Raw genomic sequence first — 24,291 nt, forward strand, 5'->3', positions numbered from 1 at the left:
TCTCTCTCTCTCTCTCTCTCTCTCTCTCTCTCTCTCTCTCTCTCTCTCTCTCCCTCTCTCTATACAAAAGTTTGTACTTTTATGATTTTCGGCATCCATCAAATTTCTAAATATGTGCAGATTTTCATATGCGCATATATATATATATATAACATTCGGAATGGTATATTCATAACCGATACACACTATTTTGATTTAACGTCTATTTGTATTATATCTAATTACCATTGTTAGCCAATATTATTTGGTGAAAACGTTAGAGATCGAGTGAAGACATACGATATATATGTATGTATATATATATCATAACGTAATGGAATCCCATTTTTGCGTTGGGAACCGCGTAAGAATACATCAAACATGCGTATCTTTTTTTATATAAACATGTTAATTTTGGCCACCTAATTTTTCCTATACGCTCTTTGTCTTTAATTGACTCGTTTCTTGGTCCAATCAAAGAGCCCCTTCCAACTTGTTATCTCACACTTCTTCTCATTAACAGTAACTGTTTCTATCCGAAAAGACTTTTATTTAGTCGTAACCAAAATAAAATAAATAAATTGCATATATATACATGCATATATGTATGTATATATATACGAAAGACAACTCGAGAATAGTAAGGACATTAAAAAAAAAACTGAACGAGTCCAATTTTATTATTCAATCCCCGTGATGTTTAAAAAAAAAATAGGAATTTATTTAATTCATTTAGCATATATATATATGTAAGGAAGAAAATAGACGTAATTGATGATGTGAACTCAATTTTACGACGAGCACGTGCTGAGTGCCCTTTTGACTCGAAATGAGAAGGTAAAAATTCACACACAAGATTATATGCATGAAAAATCGACACGTCATCTCAATAACGGCGGATTCGAAGATTTAACATACACTAATTTGAAAAATGATCTCATATATATATATATATATTGACAGAATTATAATGTATATATATCGTTGAAAGAAAGAAAAAAAATAACATATATACACTAGTTTAACGTATTTGGTATTTTACGGTAATGATAGATTTGAAGTATACAACTTTCAATGAGTATAGTTACATATAAAATATTGTCTATAGATTGATGGGATTAGATATGAGAATTTATCTCGTTTAATTAGTTGGCTTTTCTTTAACAGGGGATACACGGATATAGCGTGGGTTGTGGCCCATCTGATAATTGCTCATCCACTGATATAATCACAGGATTAAAACATTTGGAGAATAATTCCAACAAAAAGAGTTGGCAAATAATAAAAAACATTAATTTATATATTCGGTTGACAAAAATAATGCCCGATCCATATTTTTTTAATATATACATACACATAGTTTTAAAAAATTGTTGCAATGAATTTGGTAGACAGTGAAAATCTATGAATTGTAAATATATATGATTGTAATTAATTTTTTGTTTAGAAAAAAAGAGGAAGAGTAATTAAGGATTTAGATGAAAATGGGGGATACGAGAGGGGATGGTTAAAAGAGGAATGATGTCCAGAGAAGGAAGTGTGTACAGACAATCACGTCACGTGGACAGCTCCTCTTCCCACAAACGTTTGGATTATTTCAAATGTGGAATTAATGCAATGCGCCTTATTTGCCTAATAGCGACTTTTTTCATATAATATATATATTTATATTCATTTTTATTAGTCGGTTAAATTTTCTTTTACATTACACCCACCAAGCGATTTCTGTAATATTTATTTGGGTATTTATTTATTTATTTTATATTTGAGGGGGCAGTTCAATTAATCCATACATTAGTAACTGCGGCGTGTTTGTTTTCTCTACCTTTCTTCGTTGCAAAAAACAAACGTGAATAATTAATTATAAATAAACGAAATTCGATTATATACATATATATATATATATGTATATGCAAATCGTGCGATTAGTCATAAGCACCTTTCCCACCGTCCAATAATGCTTCACATGGACACATGGCTCGTGGCGAGTGGTTGACACGTGGCCTCTTATCATTGGACGACAGCTGCCTCGGTTGATGGGGTCGCGGAGATTATAATAATAACCCCTTAGTGGTTAGTGCACGCCAGAATCTGGGCACAATTTAGCCTCTTTTTTAATTATTTTGTGGTGTGTTCTTAATCGTTTTTATATAATTAGTACTTTTTCTAAATAATCATTTTAAACGTAACATTTACTTTTAATATAATTACGGAATAGCTCATTCAAAATAAATAAATAACATATTTTATATCCATTCAAACTCTCCACAACAATATTTAAATATCTCTAAATATGCGCTTTCTTATATATTTTGGAAGTGCATAGAATATGATCTTTTATATTATTATATATTGTGTGTGCATATATATATATATATATAATATTGATGGGTGCAAAGTAGATTCCGTTAGCTAAAATTGTGGCATTTTAACAATGTAAATAAATACAAAAGATTAATTAAAGTAAAACGGATACCCATAATGTGTATTTTATAAAAAAAAATGCTAGGGAATCTATTTAAATGTTTATGCATTTGTCTTAACTTTCAAATTTACTAGGATTTAAATAAATAAAAAATATAAACAATAAACGCATATTGGTCGTGTGTCTTTTTATACACGGATGATCGTATTTTATGGATCAATTACAAGCATGTTTATTACATTCTTAAACAGAAGCAACCTCCTCCATGCCTATGTAAATTGAACTATGAAACGGGAATAAATGAAATTCGATAATACATAACCGTATCTTCGTTCAATTTGATTGATTAAAAATCAGATGGAATTTAAATTAATAAAAAAATACTCCAATAAAAAATATTAATACATAACCGTATCTTCGTTCAATTTGATTAATTAAAATCAAATTGATTAAAAACCAGATGGAATTTAAATTAATAAAAAAAATACTCCAATGAAAAATACTGTTTTATAAAATAATATTTTTTGTTGAAAAATTGGAATTAACAAATATGTGAAACGTAGTAGAAATTAGTTAAATTTAAAAATAATCGGTCTGAAAATTTTTAAAAGGTTGGGATGCTACGAAGCTGTCCTCCTAGTGATGTAAAACGGGCTGGCTCGGACCAGCCCAGACCGGCTCGACTCGAGCCAGCTCATTTTTTTCTCAACCCGTTCGGTCCGTTTTTTTACGAGCTAGAAAAACTCTGACCCAGACCAAATTGTCCGAGCTCCGAGCCGGCTCGCGAGCCAGCCCATTTTTATCTAATTATTCAAAAAAAATTTAAAATTACATGAAAATTAATCATTTAAAGTCTACATAACAATATTTTGAAGTCATACAATATAACATAAAATATTTAACATAACAATCCATAAAACTATATCTAAATCAAGAAAAATTAACAAAACCAAACCAACATAAAAAAGTGTAATACACCAACAACATCAAAATATAACAAAAAATATACATCAACATCAACATAAAAAGTGTCATACATCAACAACATCAAAATATAACAAAAAATATACACCAATATCAACATATCATGAATTTTAATTTGCTATATAAACAGAAGAAGTGAATAAATTAAAGTATAAAACCCTAATATTTTTAAATGTCAGCTCACGAACCGGGTTGGGAACCGACCGAGCTAGCTCGGATCGGCTCGGACTCGTCGCGAACTGGCTCGTTCGACCCATTTTTATTTGGTCTTTTATTTTTTCAGCCCAACTCGATAAAAAACGAGCCAACCGCGAGCCAGTTCGCGAGCCGGGCTCATTTTGACATCACTCCCCTCATGATTAAAACAAACTTTTAAAATTCGGATGATTTTTTTTTAAAAAAAATAGACCTAAGTTTAATAATATTAGCAGTACGATAATAATAACAGGTAATAATAAATTTTTTTAAAAGAAAATATCATGATAATATGTGAACAGCCCCACGTGCGTAGACACGTGCCTCGTGGCCCTAGATTGCTCGTCGCCAACTTTCTCGTATTCCAAATAATCTTTGTTCAGTTATGCTTTGCTCTTATCCGTACAATTTATTCAATTTTATACATTTTATTCAATTACGTATCTACACAAACATTCACAATCCTTGTTGTACAATTCTGATGCACAATTATAAACTATAGTCAATCGGTTATTTTTATTAAAGATAATATATATTGAGAGTAATTTTTTTCAAGTATTATAAGTATATATATATATATACACGATAAATATTACAAATTTTTATATATTATATGGATTTTTGAATAAAAAAAATAAAAAATACTCAAAACAGTGTTTGTGAAAATCCCAATACCTCCTTTTTGCTGTCCAATGCATGACCACTAAGATATATATTCTCAGAAGTTACAACACAAGGCACTAGCAATTGAGAATCACTATTAAAATGTTCAAACCCGACAAATAATTATTACTATTATTATATTTCCCCCATCTTATGATACTTATAAATTACAAATAAAAAGGCTTAACCAATATTAAAATTTCAGACCGGGCAAAATATAATTGCCCCCAACTTAAAATCATTACAAAATCTGTTTTAAAATGAAAAGTAAAGGACAACGTACTAAAATTTACTAATATACGGGAGGTTATTAATTAGCAACATTTTATTCAAAGTAATTGATTACATTGACTGCTTGAAAATTTAAAAATTGAAGTACCGAAACTTTTTTTTTGTTTTTAATTTTAAGAGACTTGGAGAGTGTTAGTATTTGACTTTCACAAGACAATGAAGACATGCCGTTATTTTAGAAGATTTGCGAAAAAACAATAATAAAATCATAGTTGAAAAAAAAATAGTAATAGATTAGGCATTTTAATAATAATCCCATGAATTCTCAACGGCATATATATATATATATATATATATAGATATATTATTTTTTAAAAGAAATGTATGGTAATATTGCACATATACATTGATATATATATATATATATATATATTCACGTATTTGGGCTGAAACGGTAGATAGGTAGGGAAAAAGAACATTGAGATTAATTTAAAATAAATCCTGCATTTAATTTTCTTCTTCTTTGTTGGAACAGCTATCGCATTAATTTTAAGCATTACACAAATACCAATATTACCATTCATTTTCACGAAATTACAATTTAATTAAGCAAAGGAAAAGTTAGGGAATGAATAAAGGAGCAAATAAACAGGGGAGAGAGAGAGAGAGAGAGAGAGAGAGAGAGAGAGAGAGAGAAGAGAAGAGAAGGCGGCGACCTCCAATTCCAAAGATTTTAACTGCGAGGGCCAAAGCTTCAACCTGATTTGCAGAGAGAATCCGAGAGACGACAGAAACGCGAAGAACAGAAACAGCTAAAAGAAGATAGTGAGAGAGAGAGAGTAAGATTTTCCCGTGATTTAATTATATTTTCTCGTTAATTCAATCCGTAAGTTCATCCAACCATTACAGCTACTGTTGTTATTATAATCTGTTATGTTAACCTCTCTTTCTTTTTGCTCTCCCTTTTTGTTGAAGATTCTTTCTTTCCCTCCTTGGATAGTTCCACTGTAGCCAAGGAATCATGCGCAGCTCAGGATCGATTGTTTGATTTTCTGGGTTTTGGTTTTTTTCCTTGTCTGTGAACTGGGTTTCGACAAGTTTTTCGAATCGGAATCTGGGGATCTGGTTCTCGGAGCTGGAAAAGGTGTGGTCTTGGGTTGATGTTCTTGCTGTTCTGGGTGATGAATTGAGTGGAATCTTGTTCGAATCTACAATCTGAGTCCACTTCTCATTGGATTTGGATCGATTGATTTGATTCGGAATTCGAGAGTCTACGACTTTGCGTTCGTGGACGAAAAGAGGGAATTTTCGATCGTCCTCTGCTGAATCCGTCTCGGTGATTTGGGTTTGGCAGATTGAAGATCCTTTTAGCTCGATCGGTTCTCTCTGCATTCTTGTTGTTTTGTGCTGCTTCGTGTTTTTCCGTCGGGGGATCTGGATTGAATCCTGGCGTGGAATCGATCTGCTTCTAACATCATAAGCTGTACGGCGAAGACATGTTGGAAGATCGATCACTAGACTCTTGTCTGTTGTTTAGGGTTTTCTCGAGCTCCCGTCTCTCTGAATCCAAGTGGTCTTTCATGCATCCAGGAGGGGCCTCGGATAACAAGCTCGCTAATGGAAAACGAGCGTCGGAGGTTGTTGATGTTGAGCTTGAAGATAGCCTGAGGAGAAGCAAGTCCCTGAGGTTAATGGGTTGTTCCATTACCGAGCAGAAAGAGGTGTCTGATTCTGACAACGGAAGTGATTCTGTCTCTCTGTGCCGAGAGAAAGGCCAGTCTGATTCCGAGGTTGGTGGGAACGTGGTGGATTATCTCCCGAGTGGAGAGGAGCAAACAGATGGTATCACTGTCAATGTTGGAACTTCTACTGGACAAGAGAAAGAGCAATCAGATTCAAGCAATGATGGTGGGGATTCATCCGACTCGCACTCCCTTATCCAGGGGATTGGTCGGGACAACTCGATAAACTGTCTGATCCGTTGCTCGAGATCTGACTATGGCTCTATTGCATCCTTGAACAGGACCTTCCGTTCTTTGGTAAGGAGTGGTGAGATCTACAGACTGAGGAGGCAGAATGGCTTTGTGGAGCACTGGGTGTACTTCTCTTGCCAACTCCTGGAATGGGTGGCTTTCGACCCGGTCTCAAGAAAATGGATGCAGTTACCAACCATGCCTTCCAGTGTCATCTTCATGTGTTCTGACAAGGAATCTTTGGCTGTCGGGACCGATCTACTGGTCTTTGGAAAAGATCACTCTTCCCATGTGATATACAGATACGACCTGCTGACTAATTCTTGGTCTTCAGGTATGAGAATGAACTCTCCAAGGTGTCTGTTTGGCTCGGCCAGTCTCGGAGAAATTGCAATCTTGGCCGGTGGTTGTGATTCTCAAGGAAAGATCCTGAATTCTGCGGAGATGTACAATTCTGAGCATCAGACTTGGACAACCCTCCCAAGGATGAATAAGCCGAGGAAAATGTGTTCAGGGGTTTTCATGGACGGGAAGTTCTATGTCATCGGGGGAATTGGTGGCAACGACTCTAAGCCCCTTACCTGCGGGGAAGAATATGATCTAGACACCAAGAAATGGACCGAGATTCCCGAAATGTCACCCCCAAGGAGCAATGCTGCAAGGGAGAGCGAGATGCCGGCTGCGGCAGAGGCACCGCCCCTTGTTGCAGTGGTTAATAACCAGTTGTATGCTGCTGACCACACTGATATGGAGGTGAGGAAGTATGACAAAGAGAGACGGAAGTGGTTCACCGTGGGAAGATTGCCTGAACGAGCTGACTCGGTGAACGGATGGGGGCTTGCCTTCAGGGCTTGCGGGGAACGTCTGATCGTGATTGGTGGGCCAAAGAATTCGGGTGGAGGGTTCATAGAGCTGAACTCATGGATACCGAGCCATGGCCCTCCGCAGTGGACGCTGCTCGATAGAAAACACTCTGCTAATTTCGTTTACAATTGTGCGGTTATGGGATGCTGAAAAAAAGAAAGAAAAGAAAACAGAAAAAGAGGATACATGTGATCAGATTCATCAGAACAGAAGATTCTTGCTGATGGATTTTTGGCTTACAACAACACTTAATTGGACAGTAGAATGCTTCACTTTCATCACAAGACTCTGCAGGGAAGAGAAGGTTCCAAGCTTCTTCCATATTTATTTTGCTTACAAAGTTTTCTTCCATTGAATTATTTTACCACAATCTCCGATTTTAGAGACCAAGACAGGTTTGAGAGGGGCTCTCAGGAAACACAGAAACAGGTTTTTTTTTAATAAGTCTGAAGAGTTTTAAGGGTTAGGGATTGTCCCTTTAAACTTTGTTGTATGTGTCTCATACTATGCTCTCGAATCTTTCGCGGTTCTATCCATTTAGGAACCGGAAAGAAAGAAAGAAAAAAAGACGGATCGATTCATCATAGGCCGGTATGTCTCAGTGTCACTCATCTCTGTGTTTTTCTTTTTGTTACCTTCTATTTCTCCGAAAAACGATAGAAGAGAAAGAACCAAGAGCTCTTATGTTGTACCATTAGACATTTTGGTCTTCTGTGTTTCATAGTTTGTAATGTATGATCACATTCTGTTTCTGGATTCGCCTTAGAACCCTGAAACTTGTACGAGGTTACATTTTCGGAACCCGGGTTTATTGAATTACTCATGAGAGCTTAAAGACATTGTTCATCATCATCATCATCATCCTTTTCCTTCCCTGGTTTCTTTCCCAGTTTGTAGAAAGAGACATTGTCTTATGTGGATGTAGTAGTCTCCTAATAAGCTATCAAACATCGATTGCTTGCAAGAAATAACTTCGTTTTGGGTCTGTTTTCAGTTTCCTTCTCAAGACCATGGTTGCAAAGAAAAATCCTACCTTTTATCATGTTTTTGTCTTTTGCTTGAATGGATCTCTACATACACATGCGTGTGCGCAAGATTCGCGTAATCCCTCAGTTGCTTATTAATGCTCATCTTCTCTAAGAACACACTACGTTTCCGTATAGTCTGTAACTATATATTACTACATTTAACTTCAAAAATTTTATCAGAACTTTATCGAGTTATTTGCAGACAATTGTATAAAAACATATGTATATGACAAATTTAGTTAACCAAATTTGAAAAAGCAATGGGAGATCAAAGCTTCAAGTCTCCAAATGCAAGGATTAAGTCTAGAACAAAGAGACAAATGTCGAAACAATAACATCATCACAGACGTTTTAAGTTGTCTCACAAAGACAGAGATAATGAAACCTGATCAAACCAAAACAAACAAAAACACCAAATTGAGGAAAATATTTCAAGACAGATTATGTTCCTCTCACCGGAAGAAACTACACTTCAGAAACTTAAACTGTGGCCGGCAAAAAAGCTTGTCCCGGCTGCCGCTTTGCCAACGGTCCATGGCACGAAAGAAACTGCAACCAAAAACCAAACAAAAAACCCATTTTCGATCTTAACACGAAATGATTACCAGCATTGTATCGATCACAATTAATGAAGGAATGAGACAGACCTTAGCATTGACACCATCAGGAACAATACGTTTCTCTTGCCTAAACTTCAAGTAATCAGCTCGGCTGAACTTTGTGAAGCCCCTTCAAGTTTTGCATATCCAATGAATCAGAGGTGGGGTTTGATTACAACAAAGAGGTAACTAAACACAAATCGGACATGGGGTAGGAGAACAGATGAAGTCTTTAGAGACATACCATCTGCTGACTAATTCTTGGTCTTCAGGTATGAGAATGAACTCTCCAAGGTGTCTGTTTGGCTCGGCTCCTGCTGACAATGATCTTTTGACGACCAGGGAACTTGAACTTAGCACGACGAAGAGCCTCTTGAGCATGGTGACCATGATTGTCCTTGCAACGGACAGACAAAAGCACCTGTCCGATCGCCACCCTGGCACAAGTACCCTGTGGCTTTCCAAAGGCACCCCTCATTCCAGTCTGGAGCCTATCAGCTCCGGCACACGAAAGCATCTTGTTGATCCTCAGGACATGGAATGGATGAACCCTAACCCGCAAATGGAAGGCATCCTTTCCAGCAGACTTGACCATGTACTTGTTGCAAGCAATCCGAGCTGCTTCCAATGCCTCGCTTGATACGTTTTCCTTCTCCCATGATACCAAATGGACACAGAAGGGGAATTCGTCGACTCCTTTCCTCTTCATCCCGACATCGTAGATCCTGATCTTTGCGTCAGGAACACCTCGGCAGTACCGTGATTTCGGGTATGGCTTACCCTTGATCTGGCGGTAGCATCTCGCAGGTCCTGCAAATAACGAACCGTTTATCCATATCCAAAGTTAAAAAAAGGCTCAGTCGTTAATTCTCCACCGAGCCAATCTCATACAAGACGAATAGCGAGAAAAGGATTCTGACATATCATCCATATAACACGAATTCCACAGGATATGAAATCGTTAATTACAAATCGGGGAACGAAAGTGGTAAAATATCATCATACATTTCATTCAAACAAAAGAAGGATGAAAAGTGAACTTCACCCGGACAGAAACAACACGAATTCGACATGCATTTCAACACAAAAGAAAAACTATTCATCATCGAGAGACCAAAACATGAGAGGAATCTAATCACACGACAAGATGAAATCTTAATATGTAACACCAGCAAGAATCTATCCTAGTTTCACATCCAATCCAACATAAGCAAAATTTTCATTCGGGACACCGTGAACAACATTCGGTAAAATAGCAAGGAAAACACGAAGATCAAATCCTCAATGAAAAGACTAACATGGCCACCTAGCAGAGATGAAAACCCCCAATTCTAGAAAACTGATGGAGAGCGAGAGAGGGAGAGAGGGAGAAACTCACTTCGTCCCATGGCGGCCTTTCCTTGGCTGAAAACGCGGCTGCGATTTGCCTTTAAGGGCGATAACAAAACCCTAAGCGCTCCATGACGTATTTAACAGGAAATACACATATCCATCACTGCCTATAAAGCCCATAATATATGGGCTCTTTACGGCCTAAACTTTTGAGTGTTTGGACTTTGGACTCGGATTTGTGTCCAAACTTCGTATATTACCAAACAGCCCCTAATAAACTCGAAAATTACAAAAATATCTCAACCTTGAACCTAGACCTTTTTCCTCTCTCACTCTCTGCTCAACCTTCGCCGAGGGAAGAATCTCCGACGTCCTCACCAGAGTTTCTCTCTCTCTCTGGATTCGGAACTTTTTCTCTCTGGTTTTATCTTCTTCGGCGACTTCGCGATAGGATCGGATCTCTCCCGAAGAGCAAAATCTCTCCTACTTTGCTCCTAGGTGATCTTTTCCTTCCCTGGTTTGTGAGTTTCGAGCACTATATAAAGAAATTCGGGATTTTACGTGCTTTAGTCGCTATCTCTTCACACTTCGTCTGTTCACGTTTTCTTTATTCTCGTTTTGTTTGCTTCGAGCTCGTCTGAATGGACATGTTCCATGTCTGCTTTACTGTTATTGCTTTTGGTTGCTGGGTTTGATTCACAGTTTCTGAGACGTCGAACGCGTTTTATGTTTGTGCTTGACCGGTTTCTGATCACATTCACTTCTAAGTTCTAATATTGGTTTCTCGTGCTTTTTTTTTTGTCCCATCAAAGGATGACGTCTCTTCATCGTGTTGTCGGATCGATCGCTAGAACGAGATCACGTCCTATTTCCTCAATTTTGTGGAGTGGTTCACAAACCCATTTGAATTTGCCATCATCCCGTTTCAATTCCATGTCTACGAAATCTCGAAATGGAGAAGACGAGTGGAACGATGCTTGGGAAACCGCTTGGCTACCAGATGATCTGACGGAGAAGAACCGAGCACCGTGGGAGACCGACGTGAACTTTCCGGCGACAGCAGCGGAGTCCACAGCGGTTGTGGCGTCGGAGGAAGTAGATGTGGAGACGCTTTCAGGGAAGAGCGGGAAAGAGACCATGGAGAAGAAAGAAAACGTTGTCAGTGAATCGCTTTATAGCTTGGAGACTATGAAGAAGGATTACAGGTTGAAGAAGCAGAGGATCCATGCTGCTCTTTGGGTGAAGGAGATTGAGAAGCTCGAGGAAGCTAAATTGGGCGATTCTGGATTAGGCGGTGATGATGATATGGATAGGCTGCTCGACAGTTACTCAGAGTATGGTTTCTTTCCTATGCTTCATGTGGAGAACCACATTCATGATCGATTACGGTTGATGAATTCAGGATTGGCCATGGCTGGTGAAATTGTGTTTAGAATGTTTTTGCTATGTTGATTCTGCAAGTTGAGCATTTTGGATGACCCTTTGGGCTTATGATGCTGATCATTAACGTCTTTGTGTCCTGCATCAATTTCTGTGGCATTTTTCTTTTGGTCTCTCTCTCTCTAGGATCATTTCTTAGTGTTCACTGGGTACTGTGGTTTTGCTAATTCCTGAATCAGATTTGGTTGTTGGTGTTTGTATTGAGACTGGTAATACCTGCGCATGATATTTGAGTATAGCTAGGAACTTCCGATATGAAAGTGACCCATAAGCTTGCTCATTTAATGAATTTGCTACGCCGATAAAATGATGGATGGCTTGTTAGTATCGAAGATTGTATGTACATTCATTGATCAGTGTTTCCTCATTGATCAGTGTTTCCGGGCAGGCGCTGTCCAGATTTTTTGTGCATGAGATACATTCTGTGACTCTGTATATTTGAGATTTTGTTGAAGAGCTCTCTACTTTGTGTGCTAAAAAACAACAGGATTTTTGACTCACCAAACCATGATTTCGAGAATTTGGAATTCTCGGGTGCATCAGAACTGAAAGCCAAACCTGATGGTTGGGAAACGACTGCAAAAGAGCAAGATGGGAATCTCTGGGACATGTCACAAAGAGAGGAAGACATTCTCCTGCAAGAATTTGATCGTCGGATTGCGTTCTGCAAATTTCAGGTACATTGTAACTTGCAGCGGTCACCACATTCGCATATTTGTGCATCGGACATATTTGGCATACCATTATTCATCTATCTACTGTATAATGCACATCATTAGGATTCAAAATCACCCAATTTTTCGTAGTCTGGCATGCCCGATTCGTTCTCTTTGTTCATAAATCATGGATCTTTGTCGCTATTCATGATAAAGGGATGAACTTTATCATCTATCATGATGAAAGCACGAAGCTTTAGACTCACAGTTTTCCGGGTATTGACGGGAAAGCAGATAGCGAGTTTCATAAAGCAACACATATTCAGCCGGAGAAGGCCAGTGGACGGGTGGAGATACATGATAGAGGTGATCGGACCTAACGCTCGGAAAGGGAAAGGCGGCGTTTCAAGGTTACCCGCACTATCGGAAATGGCAACGCAACCGTTCAAGGAGGAGAGAATGCAGCCGGAGATTGGCAGTCTCACGCCTTTGAAGAGTCGATAGTTCCATCACATGGTTGGAATGGAACGCTTGAAAGTGGATCAGTCTTGGTGTGATAGGAGTTGTTAAAGACCAAGTTTCTCTGTCGGTCCTGTAATTGGTACAAGTATAAATCATTGCAGATGTCTCTGAATTCATGTTTAAAGTATGGCGTTTCTTATTAAATATTCTGCCCTTTTTATCTTCATATTTGAGCTAAAATATTCTGGATTTTCCTAGTATTCAGATTTATATTGCATTGTTATTACCTTTTTATAAATCTATTTTTAAAAAATAATTTTTGCAGCCATATATTTTATCAAGTATCCGTAGTATAGTATAGTATAGTATAGTATAGGATATCTGAGCACATCAATGGGTACCATCCGACCGTGACCATACCTGTTTCTTACACACTGTTAAGCCAATAATTTGATATTTTACATAAATCGTGAGAGAAAGAATGGCCTCTCAGACAAGGTTGCTACAGATGAAACAAGTACATCAATGGTACACAGCACGTGTAAAATAAGCATGTATGTTTTCAAGCCAGAACATCAGAGATCACATGACCATTTTGATGTCGACGACTGATTTGATCGTCTCACAGAAAACAAGTTACATATTTTAAGAGGATGAATTAGAGAAAAGCTTCAGCTTTGTTTCGCGTAATCCCTCAGTTGCTTATTAATGCTCATCTTCTCTAAGAACACACTACGTTCCCATGTAAACCGAGCTTCCCTTTCTCAAGACCCGGAATCGTTCCAAAATCCACCAAGGGCATTCGTTCAAGATGGTGACGGATTCTCCGCCAGAGGTATGTTCTCTGAATTGCTATAAATAGTTTGACAATAATCTGAAAGCCCGAAAGCAGCAACAGAAAGAATATAAGAGGCTAGAAAACGTAATTGTGTATCTTCTGAGTTGCGCAAAAAAAGATGAGAGAATATCTTACTTAATTGATCAAGCAGGATGCGGAGGTGATGGTTCTGCACGATGCCGGAAGAGTTTAGTTAATGCTCGACGCTCACAGTCCTGCATGAATTGATGCATTAGACCAAAAAAAAAATGTATGTATGTATGTATGTATGTATGTATGTATGTATGTATGTATGTATGTATGTATGTATGTATGTATGTATGTATGTATGTATGTATGTATGTATGTATGTATGTATGTATGTATGTATGTATGTATGTATGTATGTATGTATGTATGTATGTATGTATGTATGTATGTATGTATGTATGTATGTATGTATGTATGTATGTATGTATGTATGTATGTATGTATGTATGTATGTATGTATGTATGTATGTATGTATGTATGTATGTATGTATGTATGTATGTATGTATGTATGTATGTATGTATGTATGTATGTATGTATGTATGTATGTATGTATGTATGTATGTATGTATGTATGTATGTATGTATGTATGTATGTATGTATGTATGTATGTATGTATGTATGTATGTATGTATGTATGTATGTATGTATGTATGTATGTATGTATGTATGTATGTATGTATGTATGTATGTATGTATGTATGTATGTATGTATGTATGTATGTATGTATGTATGTATGTATGTATGTATGTATGTATGTATGTATGTATGTATGTATGTATGTATGTATGTATGTATGTATGTATGTATGTATGTATGTATGTATGTATGTATGTATGTATGTATGTATGTATGTATGTATGTATGTATGTATGTATGTATGTATGTATGTATAAACATGTAATCTAATATAAGTTATGAACCTATATATCTTACCTTGAACATGCTTAGGTGGAATGGTCTATCTGGATTCAATCTTCGCAGTTTTAGGTATGTGTAGGCAAAGCTTAGTTGGTCACGTGAGGTGAATCGATCAACTTCGTTGAACCACAGACAGGAAAACAAGTTCGACATTGGTGTATGGGCCCTTACAATGAAAGAACCTTCAGGTACATCTACACAATACACAGCTCAGGAAAGATCAATTAACTAGCCAAAACATGAAAGTGAGTCTGGAGGGATCATGTTACGCATGCCTCCATGTGTATATGCGTGCATGCATGTCTATGTGAGGGATATATATATATATATCGAGAGAGAGAGAGAGGTGATACGCACAACTTGGAAGAGGAGAATTCGGGTCTGAGGGGTCAAATTTTTTAAGCCCATCTGATTGGTAGAACAGAAACTGCTCATCAATGGCCGAGTGGTTGTACTTATTCAGTCGTTTGTTCTGCACCACCTCATCCCAAACACAGTGGCGGTCATAATGGTTTGAGATGGCATACTCTGACTTTGTCCGCCACAAAAAGTGTTCGATTATCAACAAAGGATCGGTAATAAGTCTCATCTTACTGTCAATCCAAATTGAATACCTGAACAATGAGCATTGAGGATAGATCACAAATTCAAGTCCAAGAAAGAGAGATGGAGAAGAACTGAAGAAGAAGAAGAAGAAGAAGAAAAGAAAAGCTTGAGTGCTAGATAACTAACCTCACCTGGAAGAAGGAAAAAGTCTGTGCGATAGAAATTTTGGCACTTTCCCAGTCTTCCTCATGTCTGCGTAAGGCAAGTTTTTCACCACAACAATTTTCCACAAACCCACATATCCTTGCTCATCTGGGACATGCCCCTCCATAGACAATTTCACACGCGTTTGCTCGTCCACGAACATGACAAAGCAAACATTTTGTTTCGAAAATTCACTTACCTGAATCAAACATGAAACACAAGCTATATGAAGGGAACGCCTATATAATCTGTGCTGACTGATAGTCGTATCAAATTCCATAAGCTCTGTCTAGAACTCCTTTTTACCCAATAGAACATATAGGCTGCAAAAATAAAGAATGTTTTTGCATTGGGAAGGCAAACGAATGTTTAGCCCTCCCAGAGCAAACACAAGGATCTCATAAATAAGGTGATATCTATTTAGTATATGCTTCTACCTTTTTGCTTGCAGGCCTCCTTAGAAAGTCAGAGCTCCCAAAAATACAAGAAGATACAACGACTACACAATTCTTCATGTATGCCTTATCGGTTTCACTCAGCTCAAATCCAGTACTCTGAAATCCAGGAGGACCTTTAACAAATCCACAATGAATTGTCTGGCTAACTGCGTGGTAAGATTTCTCTCTTTCCTCGAGTGTCTGTTGTCCTCCAAATCGAGGCTTATACAATTTGGTCGTCGGAAGATATTTCTCTGAGTCCACATACCCTAAGGAAAACTGGGTGAAATCTGAAACGTCCCTAGGTTCTACTATGAGATCAACTGACTCAGCAAGTGCAACATCACAAGGAAAATCTGCAATATATAACAACTGGTCGGATCAACCAGCAGTAGTCTCCATTGAGCTCCTAAAGATTCAAGTGAAATAAATTGATAAGGGAAAAAAATCAAGGGAAGTTGCACATACGCTTATTCTTTTGTTTGCTTCCACGTGGTTTTCCTACACTGGGCCTGTCTAATCCTTTTTCAAACTCGGATGACATCAAAAATCGATTTTCATCGTTAACTGCGAATCAAAATCCAATTACTAAGGTGCCACACAACCAAGAGAAACACGAGTAGATTTAAGCAAGGGATTGGAATGATACACTTACAATGTTTATCAAAGTGAGAGGTGAACTCAGAACCTACACCATACATAAGAAACACCTCAGATTAGTCACACATATAATAAGTATGCACCATAATTCCAAGTTGAGGAAAGCCATTTGGATGGTTCAAAAGCTCACCATGAAAGAAAAGTTTATGGACAGAGACAAAGCAAGACACCAGAAAAAGAGCAGCGAGGAATCGTAAGCAGTGGGAGAGCTTCAGTTTCACTACCCGACCAAACCTTCTTCCTCTTCGAAGAAGCAAAAAGGAATGCTGGTTCTGACCAACAGGAGTCAGAACAGAACCAGTGGTACTTCTTCTCTCTGGTAACATTATCCCAACCTACTCATCATTTGCAATAGTTCCCTCTGCAATAGTTCCCTTTTAGATTACACAACCCAGCAAGAGATGCATGACACACGACATAGGGGCAGAAAAATGAATCCAAATCAAATGAAACCAATCAGAAACATTCACAACAACCAAATTCACCATTTCTCAGGAAAGTGAGATCAATTCTATACAATCATCAACACACTTCATAAATAATACACCGTGAACTTAAATGAGATCCTCCGAATCAGATTTATCGGAACGAAAACACGTAGAAACACCCAAAATCAAACAATCTTAAGATAAATGGGTACACTCGCTACAAATTCATGTTAGATTCCGACAGAGATTCTCATAAAATTCCAGAACAAAAACAAAAAACCAATCTCAGAATGCAGATTCTGAAAATTGCTCTAGCAAATTCATGAAATTTCGGGAAGCAACCGAACATCGAACCCGAAAAAAGAAAACGGAAGATCCGAACAAGCTACATATTACCAGACCTGAAGATCTCTCGCTCGCCACCATCGAAGACCGTGGAAAAAATGTCGTTCGATTTATGACGCTGCTTTTTCTGAAGACCGTAATAATTGCCGTTTAATTTTGGAAATTCCCGAATCTACCCCGCCGTTATTTTGATATTTACAAGTTTTGTGAAAAAAAAAAAATGGAACGAAGCTTAATTTGCATATTGGGCCCATATGGTTTGGACCCTTAATAATAAGGCCCACATTATGTCAAAATTATCTTAAATAACAATACTGAAATATATAAATGATTTGACAATTGACAGGCATTTTGGTCCTTACCAAAAATTTAATTAAAAAAAAGCCCCTGAACGATTTATTAACATTTAGCAGTCTTTTTTTGTCTAATAACATGTAATTAAAGCTAAAAAATTCAATATTTCTGTATTAAAAAGGGTAGAAAATAACAGTATATATATATATATGTATGTATGTGTGTGTAAGATATGGTTGTTTAGTCGATGATTGGCTCGTGATAAGATAAAGAGTTAGGAGAGCCACGTGTTTTGCTGAACCTATTTTTGTCATTTGGAAAATACATCATCCACCAAAAAGCAAAGACAGTGAAAGGAGACGAAATTGTTTGCAATATTTATGCATTATAGTTACATGTGCTTTTCGTTATTTATTGAATGGACATTAAACTGTATACGAGACTGGTCCGACAATAACCGTAGGATATTTTTCATACGTGGTTAATATATGATCGTAGAAGTTTAATTTAGTATCAACCTATATTAAATTTGATTTTTGTCTTAATATTTTAGATTTTTATATGCCCGCCGGTACAAGAATTTTAAAGGTGGAATCGATTTGCCTCACTTGTTTTGAATCATACGAGATATATACACGTTCATGTCGGAACCCCAAGTGAGTTGGTAAGTAGTATGGTCAACATACCGAAAGGTTGGAGATTCGTCTCCTTACCCGTTCACCTGCCGGCTGTCAGTTACGGCTGATTCATCTTCTACGTATGTGTCGCAAGCTCGTGCGTGTGGACGTGGGGTTTACCCAATCAACGCGTCCGAAGGATAGCAGGTGGGTTCCCAACGAAATCACATCTATATATTAATACTATGTCACCGAATTTACAACCTTCGTATATACTAGCCAACCACTCGTGTCTCATAAATCGCACAACAATTTATTATATATGTACTTTATATTGGAAGCACAAGGAAGATACATATATACGGACCCTTATACTGGTTTTTATACTAGTTTACTATTCGAACCGTCACTATGCATACGCCCATGCATCTTAAAAGTTACGTCATGCATCTACGTGTATATATATATATTGTTTCTTCCTCGTAAATTCTTCTTTATTAAGACAGGACAGGAAGAGGGTTTTGTCGTGTGGAATACTTACGATCGCGTACGTGAAAAATGAGTTCCGAGAAGAAAGTTTTGTTGATTTGGGGAAGTGGGTTCGTTTGTTTTCTCGTGTTCGTCGTCTTAGCTTGCCTTATGAGACGATCTGTTCTTAATACGACGAAGGTTTCTCCGACGTTTTAAAGTGTCGGGGCTTTTTTTCAGTATGAAACTGCGTGCCGTTTTATTTCGTATAAAACGGCAAAATCTCGGAGAGCAAATTGTTCAGCCGCCACGTAGTTCTTTTTGCCTTTTAGATTTTCTCAGCCTCTTGTTTCCCGAGAAAAACCCTGGCGATTTTCGGGTTCGGCCGCGGCGGTGGTATTTGGCTCTAAGAGCGAGTCGCAAGCGATTTTCTTCCCGGAGTTGATACATTCTCAACGTCGGCGGAGTTGTTGGTTCTTTTAGGAGATTATGGCGACGGAGCTGGAAGAGCTTGTAGAGTTTTTGTCTTCTCCTTCTCCTCCGGTAAGTTTCCGTTCAAGTTGCTTGCCTTTTTTTCCATCTGTTCCCAAGCTATGGGATGAAGCGGTGTTTAATTTCTAGGGTTTTGCGAGGATTTTTGTTGAGTTTTGATATTTGAGCGATGTCTATGCGCTGAAATATGCAGGTGAAGAAAGCTGCGGTGGAGATTGTTACCGGGTTAACCGGTTCTGAGGATGGTTTGGAATCTTTATCGAAGTACGCTAAGATGCTTCTTCCATCGTTGTCTCGGCTTCTGTCCGAAAGCAAGGTCCTTGGATTGAGTAGAACTGTTGGAACTCTTACGAAGCACTAATTGCAGTGTTTCCTCGGATTAAATTGGTTGGTCTTCTGACATATGGATAAAGCAATTTGATAATGTCTCAGGAGGTCTCGGAACTGGCTGCTCAGGCACTAGTGAATCTTTCCCAGAACACTGATTTGGCTAGGAAGATGGTTCAGATGGGGATGATCAAAGTGGCCATGGATCTTTTGTATAAGCCAGATTCTAGCATTACCCGGTTGCTTGTCATGCTTTTAGTCAACCTCACTCAGTTGGATGACGGCATTTCCTCCCTGCTTCAGGTGCGATTCCTCCTGTGATTACCCAAATACAGGGGATTGGCGATGTCTTTTGAGTGTTTTGAATTGTAACAATGCCTTAGCTAACAGTGTCAAAGTTGGATGCTTTTGTTAGATTGGTGATGAGAAGATGCAGGGATTATATGTTATGAAGCTTGTTAGATCATTTTGTAGATCCTCTGGTGAAAGTGCAGGTATATCTTGCTTGTTTTATGGTTTCTTTTCCTTTTTTAATCTCTAAAGTATGTTTTCCGAGTTCTGGCCGTCACTTTTTGTTATTTTGAGGAGGATACTCTACTTATATTTTGATTTTTATATCACTTGTCAGTTTCTGATTCTGATTCGAGGACCTTTATGTTTGTGTTAAGACCTAGTGAAATACGTGCCCACGGTTTTATCGAGGTTGCATGCTTGCTCTAATGCTAGTGACATGGAATTTCTGTTGCTAATAATTCAAGGTAACAGGAATGATTACCAAGGTTGCTTTCTCTTCTAATTTCCTTCTTTTATGCACCAGATGACCCATTTGAGCATGTTGGCTCAATACTTGTCAACGTATCAAAAACAGAAATGGGTAGAAAAGTGTTGCTGGATTCAAAGAGAGGGATGCTAAAGCAAATTATCAGGCAGTTTGATTCAACAAATCAACTGCGAAAGAAGGGGGTATAACGGGATGAAATCTTTACAGATTATAAGTTTCAAATCCAATGCACCCATCACTCTTCAACAGATAAGGTTACAAGACAAAGGTTAACTGGATGCTACCTTGGTTTTCAGGTATCAGGGACTATTCGCAATTGCTGTTTTGAAGCCGAGAACCAGCTCCAAAATCTGCTCTTGATATCTGAGTTCCTATGGCCAGCTCTACTTCTGCCAGTTGCAGGCAGTAAGGTGAACAGATTTTGCTTTAGATGGGCTGTCATCGTTTCGTAAGTATGTTTCGTTTTATTTTTTCTGAAAAATTGGTGCTTGATGATCAGTTTTACCTCTCTCTCTCTCTCTCTCTCCAGATATATAGTGAACAAGATATCTCAAAAATGCCGCTTGAGCTGGGAAGTGCGCTTTCCATTGAACGAGAACCAGTAACCGATCCTGAGATTCGTGTCCAGGCACTGGAAGCTATATATTTGATCACATTACAAGTACAGTAACACCCCTTCTCCATCTCATTTGTCGATTTAGTTCTGGTTTTCTTTTTATGGAAATTATTTCACTCCGACGATATTCTAAGCTTAGTGTGGCGTTGCAGGAGGCGGGAAGAAGGGCGTTTTGGTCCATCAATGGACCTCGTATCCTACAGGTTGGATACGAAGATGAACACGATCCTAAAGTAATGGAAGCATACGAGCAAGTCGGTTCCATGGTAAGGTTCTCCTCTGTTTCTCTCTCTACTAACACTTTCTGACAACGTTTTCAGACTAAGAGTACTGTCTTTTTGTTCCCTTGACGTTTCTCTCTTAAACCAGCTTGTTCAAGAGACTGGAGCTACTGAAACATCAACCGATCCGACCAAAGCAGAGTCCTAATTTACACAGTTTGCAGCCATTTTTGCTGTGTCGGAGCAAGAAGCGACCAAGAACCAGAGTCTTGATTTGTGACATAAATTGTTTTTCTCTTTAGGAGTTGTTATGGTCTACTTGTATTGTATGGGAATATGGGAATAGAATTTCATTGAAGCGCATAATTATTGCCGCCCCACAAGGAAGCCAGCAAATGTCTGCCCAATTGAATAAAAAGGACAGTGAGGCAATCATTTACTATCTAATGATAATGGTGTTGTGCATAATTAATCGTATAATCACAAACGTCTATTATTCCTAATACGAATAATTTAGGTCTGATAAAATTGCTTTTGACCATCTCATATATTCGCCACGTGGCGGTGTTTTCCATGGGTCCCACCTTAAAGCGGCTCCTGAATCTTCCTTTTCTGCCTCTCCGGTTATGGTCGTCGTCTTCGTCTTCTTCGCGACTGAGAAAGAGAGAAGCCCAGACTGGGCGGAAAATTCTTCGTCCTGACCATCGCGAAGAATCGACAAGGCTGACGCTTTTCTTCTAGGTTGTCCTTTCTTCGTTTCGACGGGTTCAGAATAGAGATTAGAGATGATGGGTTTCGCGATTTCGGATGAATTTCTGGGGACATTTGTGCCGATTCTGGTGTATTGGGTTTATTCGGGGTTTTATGTTTGCTTAGGATCGGTAGATAGGTACAGGTTGCACTCGAGAATTGATGAGGCCGAGAAGAATCTCGTCTCCAAATATACCGTCGTCAAGGGCGTGCTTCTTCAACAGACCGTACAAGCCATCGTTTCGGTGCTTTTGTTCAAGGTATCTATGCTAGATAATCTTTCTCCTCTACCTCGACAATCGTTTTGGTTTACAATGTTAATTATTTTTTGTGGTTCAGGGTTTGATTGCAAATGTTGGGAATTGTTTCGCTTCAGAGAATTGAATGCGAATTACATTATCTAATTCTGATATATGCTGTTTGGCGTGGAAAACGTATTGATTTGAGCGTGATAGATAGCATATAGGAGAAGAATATGAGAGTTATTCAGGATTTCCGCTTTCTACCCAAAATTTGCTTCTGGGCATTAAGAAAAGGGGCATCGGATGTCACTAGTGACTTCCAACGAAGAGTGAATTGTCGTTAGATAGATTACATGAGAGCTACTGGCACATGATTGAAGAATTGTGTTTCTGTAGAATGTTAGGGGAAGAGTGAAATGTGGATCTTTTGATGAAACGAAACTTGAACCACCTGTTTGATGCTGTTAGCCTTAGGCGGTTAAACTTTATCCCGAGAGCTAGTGAATCATGATTGATGGTGGGCTGATGAGGAAAGTTATGGGCGGAGTTAAATGCTGGAGCTTTTGATGAAATGAAATGGAAGCACCTGTTTAATGCTGCTAGTGAAAGGCGGTTTCCATTTTTTTCATGGAAGGAGATAGCAGGTTTAGTGACAGTCATCTGCTGAGATAGAGCTTGCACGTATGCATATACATATGCCCATGTATATGCAAATAACTTGAATAAGCGCAAGAACCTGCACCTAAGTTCGATGAGTTGAGCAAAACGTAATTATGGGTAGAAGGGTAAGTTCTTTGTATGATCAGGAATCTGGATGATCTGAACCTGATCAAGGTCTGACATTGCCTCATACGAAGCGACTGTCAATTTGTGAATGGCTGGTAGAATTCCATTCCTTTTCTTCATGACTCATATCCGAAGCTTATAAAAAGGAGAATACCATTTCTTGCATTCCATGTAGTTACGATGCCACCAATTTGTGTCTTTCTCAATGGTGGAAGAAGCTGTTAGAGTTTTACATTTCTCTTGTTCGGATAAATTAGATATGTTTCTCACTGGATTTTCCTGCTTTGTTTTGTTTTCTGTGGTTCCTGTGGTTCTTCAGTGAGACTCTATGTTAGTGTTTGAAGATAATTCAGGGTTTGTTTCCGGTTTGTGGTAAAAGATTACGTTATATGCTCTATTAACATCTTCGACTACACACCTATAGGCTATGTCTGGTATATTAGTGTGTCATTTCCCTTCTATTTCATTCTTTTTCCACCGTGTACGATGTGGCAAAGTTAATTTTTTGGATTCTTTTGTAATTTTTCCCGAAATCTTATCTGGAGTTTCATTTTCTTTAGATTACAGGAAGTGATACTGATGCTTCAAATTCGCAAGGCTCTTCTCTTCTTCTTCTGGCCCGGCAGTTTATTATCGCGATGTTGGTCCTTGATACATGGCAATACTTCATACATCGCTATATGCACCACAACAAGTTCTTGTACAAGCACATCCACTCACAACACCACCGCCTTGTTGTGCCCTATGCATTTGGAGCTCTATACAACCACCCACTAGAAGGGCTTCTCTTGGACACCATTGGTGGTGCCTTGTCTTTCCTCTTCTCTGCTATGTCCCCAAGAACCGCTATCTTTTTCTTCTCCTTTGCTACGATCAAGACGGTTGATGATCACTGCGGGCTTTGGCTGCCGGGAAATCCCTTTCACATCTTCTTCAGTAACAACACTGCTTACCATGATGTTCACCACCAACTCTATGGAACCAAATACAACTTCTCTCAGCCATTTTTCGTCATGTGGGATAGAATTCTTGGTACCCACTTGTCTTATTCACTTGTGGGGAGAGTTGGTGGAGGCTTTGAAACACGGCCGACCAAAGAATGCAAAGATGAGTAACTTTTGCTTTCTTAACTCTATCGAGTTACTTTCGCTATTGCACGTTAGAGAGATATAACAGTTCCCAATGTGAATTGTATATACACTTCCTGTTTCTGTGTTTAAGATGGGCATATATATACTCGTGTACAAGCTGACGCTGCTTTGCCCTTTTGGAGTATATTCATTTTGTACCACTGTGTAATTGCTATAACTCAGATTTTCTATCTGTATTATTTATCTGCTTATAAAATTCAGATTGAGACCTTGAAAAGTCTCATCCATCTCCTTTATTAGGAACCGACATCCCTGGTGGCAAACAAGTCAAAATGAGAATGACAGGAACGGAAAAAGTTTTTCC

General features: G+C 38.3%; 6 protein-coding genes across 8 annotated transcripts; 4 read left to right on the forward strand and 2 right to left on the reverse strand.

The window, feature by feature from the left end:
* Positions 1-4,990: 4,990 nt before the first annotated feature.
* LOC104805150 (F-box/kelch-repeat protein SKIP11-like) lies at positions 4,991-8,151 on the forward strand. Its single transcript, XM_010529587.2, has 2 exons — positions 4,991-5,316; positions 5,453-8,151. The coding sequence occupies exon 2, from the start codon at positions 5,974-5,976 to the stop codon at positions 7,462-7,464; it is 1,491 nt and encodes a 496-aa protein (XP_010527889.1). The 5' UTR covers positions 4,991-5,316; positions 5,453-5,973; the 3' UTR covers positions 7,465-8,151.
* A 454-nt stretch (positions 8,152-8,605) lies between these two features.
* LOC104805151 (60S ribosomal protein L10-1-like) lies at positions 8,606-10,423 on the reverse strand. Its single transcript, XM_010529588.2, has 4 exons — positions 10,320-10,423; positions 9,253-9,751; positions 8,990-9,074; positions 8,606-8,891 (listed from the first exon to the last, which is right to left on the reverse strand). The coding sequence occupies exons 1-4, from the start codon at positions 10,327-10,329 to the stop codon at positions 8,823-8,825; spliced, it is 663 nt and encodes a 220-aa protein (XP_010527890.1). The 5' UTR covers positions 10,330-10,423; the 3' UTR covers positions 8,606-8,822.
* A 163-nt stretch (positions 10,424-10,586) lies between these two features.
* On the forward strand, positions 10,587-13,057 carry LOC104805152. The gene is made up of 4 exons (XM_010529589.2): positions 10,587-10,771; positions 11,086-11,607; positions 12,201-12,390; positions 12,664-13,057. Exons 2-4 carry the CDS (start codon positions 11,087-11,089, stop codon positions 12,871-12,873), a joined length of 921 nt encoding a protein of 306 aa, XP_010527891.1. The 5' UTR covers positions 10,587-10,771; position 11,086; the 3' UTR covers positions 12,874-13,057.
* A 211-nt stretch (positions 13,058-13,268) lies between these two features.
* Positions 13,269-17,372, reverse strand: LOC104805153. 3 transcript variants are annotated; one of them, XM_010529592.2, is made up of 10 exons: positions 17,294-17,372; positions 16,600-16,830; positions 16,465-16,497; positions 16,278-16,376; positions 15,810-16,165; positions 15,360-15,571; positions 14,980-15,236; positions 14,638-14,816; positions 13,805-13,884; positions 13,269-13,705 (listed from the first exon to the last, which is right to left on the reverse strand). In XM_010529592.2, the coding sequence occupies exons 2-9, from the start codon at positions 16,793-16,795 to the stop codon at positions 13,813-13,815; spliced, it is 1,404 nt and encodes a 467-aa protein (XP_010527894.1). In that variant the 5' UTR covers positions 16,796-16,830; positions 17,294-17,372; the 3' UTR covers positions 13,269-13,705; positions 13,805-13,812. The 3 variants fall into 3 exon arrangements, with proteins under 3 accessions (XP_010527894.1, XP_010527893.1, XP_019057149.1); XM_010529591.2 differs by having other exon boundaries at positions 17,299-17,371; XM_019201604.1 differs by lacking the exon at positions 17,294-17,372 and having other exon boundaries at positions 16,600-17,282.
* Positions 17,373-18,690: 1,318 nt separating this feature from the next.
* Positions 18,691-21,493, forward strand: LOC104805154 (protein HGH1 homolog). Its single transcript, XM_010529593.2, has 9 exons — positions 18,691-19,164; positions 19,307-19,429; positions 19,546-19,743; positions 19,856-19,934; positions 20,258-20,403; positions 20,518-20,631; positions 20,751-20,882; positions 20,990-21,103; positions 21,207-21,493. The coding sequence occupies exons 1-9, from the start codon at positions 19,111-19,113 to the stop codon at positions 21,264-21,266; spliced, it is 1,020 nt and encodes a 339-aa protein (XP_010527895.1). The 5' UTR covers positions 18,691-19,110; the 3' UTR covers positions 21,267-21,493.
* A 188-nt stretch (positions 21,494-21,681) lies between these two features.
* LOC104805155 (sphinganine C4-monooxygenase 2) lies at positions 21,682-24,234 on the forward strand. The gene is made up of 2 exons (XM_010529594.2): positions 21,682-22,068; positions 23,397-24,234. Exons 1-2 carry the CDS (start codon positions 21,844-21,846, stop codon positions 23,949-23,951), a joined length of 780 nt encoding a protein of 259 aa, XP_010527896.1. The 5' UTR covers positions 21,682-21,843; the 3' UTR covers positions 23,952-24,234.
* The last annotated feature ends 57 nt before the right edge of the window (positions 24,235-24,291 follow it).

This window comes from Tarenaya hassleriana, unplaced genomic scaffold (genome assembly GCF_000463585.1).
Source record: "Tarenaya hassleriana unplaced genomic scaffold, ASM46358v1 Cleome11, whole genome shotgun sequence".
Taxonomy (NCBI): Eukaryota; Viridiplantae; Streptophyta; class Magnoliopsida; order Brassicales; family Cleomaceae; genus Tarenaya; species Tarenaya hassleriana.